Genomic DNA, 6999 nt, shown 5'->3' on the forward strand with positions numbered 1-6999 from the left:
ATATATATATATATATATATTCCTTACTCCTTTTTCTTTTTTTCAAGGTTTTGTATAGGCCAAATGGACAAAATGATGGTAAGCTGTATTCAACTGGACATCATTCAGTAGAGTTGCCAGTTCTAAAGGAGGGAGACTATATTGTGGAGGTCCGAGCCCACAGTGAAGGAGGAGATGGTGCTGTTGCTTCCATCAAGCTTTCTACTAGTAAGGTTTTTTTTCCTCAAAAAATATGCTTTACAAAGCTCACATTATAAAGCAGAATAAATGTGAAGATATGCCCCATAAAATCATCTGTTTAAAATAAAAGCACAAAGCGCAGTGTTTTTAACAATGGTGGGTGTGAAAAGGACTGAGGCTATTTACAGTACAGTTCCTCTTGAAAACTAAAGCTGATGTCAAATAGCTAGCTTACATTTTCTTGAGATGCTTTTACAATGCTAGATGCTTTTGTTTGGGATAAAGGCGGTTGTAACCCAGCACGGCAAGCTGATTTACTAAAGGAGTTGAGAATCTTCACACACAAAATTGTGCGAATATTCACTTCAACTGTCCAATCATGTGAACAGCAAATTCCTGTTCACTTATTTCATCTGCACATGACTGGATATTTGAGTGATTATCCACACTGTATTTGTTGTTCTTTAGTAAACCAGCCAAGCTCTGTTTGCACTGTGATTGAAACATAATAAAATCAACAGTAAATGCTGAACAAAGCACTGTACATTGCAATAAATTCATTGATTTATTAACCACTTCCAGCAGCAGTGTTCTTGGTACCGTTTTAAACAGTTGGCGATTGCTGTTTAAATACAAGCGATCTGGAGTCTATACACGCGTCGGATCGCTGTGTTGTGCCCCCCCCTGCTGCCGCTGGTACCGCCACTGTCCCGTGCGTGAGCCTGGGACCGGCGTGGAGGGTCACTGGACCCGGAAGTGATTTGTATTACATCACTGCCGGTGTCACTGGACACATTCTCTGGCTCCTCGAGCCAGAAGAAGAAGCTGATGAAGCAGATCTTCATCAGCTTCTTTGGTGTCCCTATGTGACATTAGGGGTCTGAAAGACCCCTGATCTCTCCATAGACGCAAAAACAAACATTGCGCCACACATGTTACATATCATCGCGAGCGTCGTGGTGAGAGGAATAATTCTCGGCCCATCAATCACTAATGAGCCGTAAAAGTGTCGCCTATGGGAAATATTGGTTATTGTAGTTTTTTGCGGTTTCATGGATGCACGCAATTTTAAGGCTTGACATTTTTTGGTATCTATTTACCCAGCGTGACCCCATCTTTTATATTTTACCAAAAAGTGGGCATTATATTCTGTTTCTGTGCACTAAATTTAATTGTAATGTATTTTATCTTAAAAATACTTGTTTGATAAACATTTGCGCAAATACCGTGTGACATACAAAATTGCAACTAGCATCTTTTTAATCTACAGGGCCTCTGCTTTCAGAAAATATATAAATGTTTGGGGGTCTGAAGCTGTTTTCTAACCACAAATTCTGATTTTATCATGTGTGTGCAAATGTAAGAAATTGCTCCAGGCAGCAAGTGGTTAAAGGAGTAGAGCATGTTTGCTTTGCAAAGTGAATACCTAGCGTATTGAATGAAATGAAAATTCACTTAGCAAGGAATACCCAATCATATGCAAGATAAAAAGCTTAGCACAGCTTCACCGCATATACTAAGTGAAAATTCTCTTAGTGGATAAGAGGAAGCTGTGCTGGCTACAATCATCCAATCATTTCCAAGCAAAAATCCTTGTTTCTTTTTTGGCTCACTGGGAGCAACATAACTTCAAAAGTCTCCAGTCCCAGCTCTTCTTGCACACATGCACAGCACAATCTTCATTCCTATGGAAAGGCTAACTACCACGGGTAGATAGTGCTATACTACAAGAAAATAATGTTGGTGAGTAAGGCTTGTGGTTAACATAATTAAGATAATAAATTTTCATTTGTTTTCATTACAGGTGACACCGCAGGAATATTACCCAGTATCCTTGGTATACTGCTACCAACACTTGGCCTCCTATTTTACCTTGAATTCTGAATGTAGGTCTGAGTGCAGTGTACTCGTTTCTCGTCTCTGGAGGATACCATCATTCTCTGACTATTGTGATAACATCTTAAGCCCAAAAAAATAAAAAGTTAAAAATGTAAAACATATATATACCCAACAGAGTTATTATGGACTTTAAATAGGAATTAAGGCATTCAGGAACTCCTCCGAGGAATTGTTTTCAAGGATAATAGATGATTTTTAACTTGTTCCGATATGCCTTATGAAACACTTTCGCCAATCTGTGACAGTTGCATGATCAAATGGGGCAAGTTACAGTGTTAAATTACAATAATGTAGACTGTACAGTGGAACTGAAGTCACCATCCATAGGTGATTCAACTTTAATAACAAATTGTGAAATATACTAGAGATACAAACATTGTATATGGTATGTGTAAGAGTAACTACATCTGTCTGTATTAACTGTTTTGTGTGCTGCATATTTTTGTTATTTTTAATCGAGCCTTGGCGAGTCCTCTGGACATACAGTCAGATCAAAAACAGTCATTGTAATAGACAGAACTTCATGTCTTCAACAAATGAATGTAGATTCAGTATGCTGAATATGACAACTGAATATAAGAACTCTGAAATGTACACATATCAGTGAGTGGTTTCAGGTGCAGGCATGGGATAAAATCCAGAGTGATCTATTTCTATTATGTGAAATTTTGCACACGCAGTTGTTGTGACACGGTGTAAATAGTGCAATAAATGGCCCACTTATGAATGTAAAATATATGTATAGCAAATAAGCTGTGCTTAAGAAAAGTAGTAAAATCTGAAATATTTAAAAGCACCTAGATATATATAATATAGGGGAACCTATGAAGCCATGTGATCAATACAAGTAAGATACTTTTTGGAGCATGGAAACGTTGGAAGGAACAGGTATCAAGGTTTGACACTGAAGCATTAATATAAATTGTCTCTAACAACAGACTGGAGAATAATAAACTTACATAGGTAAGTACAGGAGAAACACTTTTCTATTACAGTTAAAATTCTTCCTGCCAAACTTGTAACATGTAAAAGACACTATCAAGAAAATGATGATACAAATTGGTGCAATGGAAATTGAACGTATTGTCCACAGCAGCCAATCAAGTCTTTGACTTATTTTCCAAAGAAAAATGATAGCCATATTTGGTATGGTTATTCTATGAAACATCACCACAATCCATTGTATCTCTATCAATAAATATCTGATAAAGCTTTTATTTATTTCAATAAAGTTAACACAGGTTGCTCCTAAAGAGAAAGCATTTTGAATATTTACTTAATTTATACAGTATATAGCTATAGCAAAACATTATACATATGTTTCAAGAGATTAAAAATGCTAGCGGTGCTTTGCAACACCCATTGCTGGCAATGGGATTCCCCAAGCTTTCCACTCAAAATACTATTTCAGATGAAGCAAGCCAACCAGCTACATATGTTAAAAAGCTATTGTAAATTTAAATTTCATGTACAGATCTGGGTTTTAATACTTTATTATGTCTTCAACGTGAAAATGTAGAAAAGCCGCCCACATTGTGCCATGACTCATATTTGTGACATTTCCAGAATGAACCTGCATTGGTCATGTCTGTTAAGCCAGAATTGTTTTTTTTTTAGGATTTTGTTTATCAATGTTCTTATAGACACAGCCCTCTGGTCTAATCACTCATGAATGAAGAAGAACATAATATCATAAAGAAAAGCTGTTCATTCAGTATGGTATGGTAATTGTTAATGTGACCTTACACGATAGTTGTGTAACAGTGGATGGCGTGGAGATGTGGTTCAGCTTGTGTTACAGTGATGTATATGTTGAAACAGTAAAATAGGAGAAAACAAGTGAATGATGATAAACACACATTGCTCTGAAATACATACCTCCCAACATCTTAAAATATATAACCTTTTTTGGACATTTAAGTCCTTCCCTATCCAGGAGTCTCCATTACTTAGCAATATATATGATCTAATAATGCCCACCACTCTTCTGGGCTCAGAAATCACAACTGACTTTCCAAATTATGGGTAGTTGGGAGGTATGAAAATGTTGTGTTACTGACACTTCTGAAATTAATGAATGTGTTTGTTCTGACTTTGTCTATCTATAAATTATTATTTTTCTTTTGTATTGTTCAGTCATCATTTTAAAGTTGTGCTTCAATATTTCAGTTCATGTGTGAATGGTAAACACAGTATTATACAACTGGGTCCAGTAATAGTGCAATGTTTCAATTTATTTTAAAGAAATCTCAAATTGTATTCTTTTCTCATTGGTAGCACAACCTTGTTAGCTGAATGGATAGAGTTATTTTATCTTTATAGAGATAATATCATAGAGGTCTTTATGAAACTATTGAGAATGAAAGCTCAGATACTTCTGTGTACCCCTGTCTTTATTTTCTATTCTTTTTTTCTTTTTGTATTTCATACATGCATTAAAATATCTCAATGTGCTTTCATTCATGTAATCATTTGTTTATTAATCGGTGATTACTTTAGAGCTTTTTAATACAAAAAGTAAAATGCTAAAATGTGATGCATTACTGTTTTTTAACCGAGCACAGAATGTATATGGGTGTCTGACAAAGAGGCTTTAATTCCTTTAAGCTGCCCGGGACGAGTACATATGTTGCTGTCCACATTCCTAGTACTAAGTGCCGTCATACAATATCCAAGAACAGGGTGCAAATATCTCTTGCTATCAATTGCAGTGTGCAGTAAGAAGAGACAGAATGAGAACTTGTACCTCTGGTTCCGTTAAAGAATCTAAAACTGGACTTAAACACTGTAAGGAAGGCCTTGCGGTTCATAAATCTGTTGCTCACTCATCCAGAATGTGGGGCTTGCAGTGCTAGGTTTTCTTATAAAACTGATCCATCCTATTTTAGCAGAACACTAAGCACAGGCTCAAGTTTTAGTTGGCATGATACTCATGCTCATTTTACTACATGTATCCTGCAGTCTTAAACACTGTTTTGCCAAATGCATGATTGCCTTTTTTCTATGAATTTTTTTTATATTATGAGGTTTTTGTTCTGCAAATCCTTTATAATAACAATAGTAGTTTACCACTGTAAGTTAGACTTTCAAGTTTGATTTGGATATGTAATACATTTGTGCTTTGAGCCTTCTGTCAAAAACTACTTTATTTCCAATTAGCTTAGAGTAATCGTAAAATATATATCACCTATTCAGAACTAAAGCTGTTGACTATAACAAGGCGTTTCTTTATTTAATTGCAAGGCTGAAGTGACAATGCACAGTGTTGTTTTTTTTTATTTACTTTGTCTGTTTATATTTGTTATTTCTAAGTGAAATAGGCAGGGATTTTATGTTATCATTTTTTTTACGAGTGACCTTGGTTCTGATTAAATATCAGTATTACTCACAATGTAACAGCTGGCTTCTAAAGTTACCAAAATGTTTTGTTTTGTTAAAAAATCACCAAAATAAAGGCATTTGACAAACTACGTTTTATATTTGATCATTTGTTTTGTACTTGGGTTTATTATGACGAATTTTGGGGATAAACAGGTAAAAAAAGATTTGTAATATATCTATGTGAATTGTTTAGCTGCCATGTTTCTTTTAACTCTGCTTAGCGAGTCTTGCAATTTACACAGCATAACACAAATGTGCTGTGCTGCATAACTGAGGCAGTGACAGCATTGTTTCCTGTCTGAGCTATGTCATCTGCCTACCCATTGGCCATTGAGACTCTGTAATGCCTCGCCTCTGGGGAGGTTCACTTATGGATCACAACTGCAGAGTCTGGACGGGAATCAGATTGCAGCTAGGTCTCTAATGTCTAGTAATGGAGTAAGGCGGAAATTGAGCTGCTTCTCATCATACCCCGTATATAGCTATGAACAGCAACAGGCTGTACTGAGGAGGTGACTACTGGGGGTATGGTGAAACCCTGGTTGGTACTGTGAGGGTTAATAGGAGAATGCAGCCACATGAAGCAGTATGAATGCAGGCAATTACAGGGTACTAACCATCAACATTATCAATGTAGAGCCAATGGAGGTTAGCAGCAGTACTTTATACCATGCAGTGTGAATGGAGTTCAGCTATGGCAAGTGTCATCAAAGCAGAGTCAATGTAGTTTAGCAACCATAATTGCTATCAATGCAAAGTCAATGGAGTTAACAATAGCAAACTATATCTATGCAGAGTCAATTGGAGTTTAGCAATGACAGGTGCTATCAATGCAGAGTCTATGTAGTTCAGCAATAACGAGTGCTATTAATGCAGAGTCAAATGGAGTTCAGCAACCATAAATGCTATCAATGCAAAGTCAATGGCGTTAGCGAACAATAACTGTGCCCTGGGGTCATATGTACTCTGACCCAGGTACTTGCGGTTTAGGAGACCGTATATACTCAGGGGATCTTCGTAGAAGGTGGATCTGTTCCACAGATCAGGGGTCCAATTGTGAGGCGAAGGGGACACTGTGTTTGCTACAATCGACAGTAGGACGCCGATCAAATAGTGAGCCGCGGCTTTAAGCCGACAGCTCGAGCGAGAGGGTGCGGAGCCCCATGACGCGCCTGCGCAGGACGCAGGCGGACTCTGCTGCTGGACCGCAATAAGGTGCGTCTGTCACAGACTCTTGAGCATTGTTTAATTTTAACTGGTGTATACTACTCTAAATATCAGAAACAACCATCAGCTCTAGTCTGGGTTGTTGAAAAAATCTAATTTAATTGCGGTATATATATTTTTTTCACACAAGATTAACACAACTTTCACCAGGATTTACACATTTTTCAAATGTAATCCAATTAGAAACATGCTTGAAAACATTTATAAATAGTTTTGGACAAAGTATGAAATGGTTAAAATTCTTATCATTTTGTATGTCTCATTGGGGACAATGTATGGAATGGTTACAATCCCTATCATTTTCTATGTCCC

The 6999-nt window shown here is 36.8% G+C and overlaps 1 protein-coding gene across 1 annotated transcript in view; it reads left to right on the top strand.

Moving 5' to 3' along the window:
• CNTN1 (contactin 1) overlaps positions 1-3054 on the top strand; it is an 84837-nt gene extending 81783 nt beyond the window's left edge. The window contains exons 22-23 of the mRNA XM_018552525.1: positions 48-207; positions 1985-3054. Of these exons, the coding sequence (XP_018408027.1) occupies positions 48-207; positions 1985-2064 (240 nt within the window). The 3' untranslated portion in view covers positions 2065-3054. The remainder of the gene's footprint in view (positions 1-47; positions 208-1984) is intronic.
• Positions 3055-6999: the final 3945 nt, after the last annotated feature.

Source organism: Nanorana parkeri, unplaced genomic scaffold, assembly GCF_000935625.1.
Source record: "Nanorana parkeri isolate BGI_ZX_2015 unplaced genomic scaffold, ASM93562v1 scaffold91, whole genome shotgun sequence".
NCBI lineage: Eukaryota > Metazoa > Chordata > Amphibia > Anura > Dicroglossidae > Nanorana > Nanorana parkeri.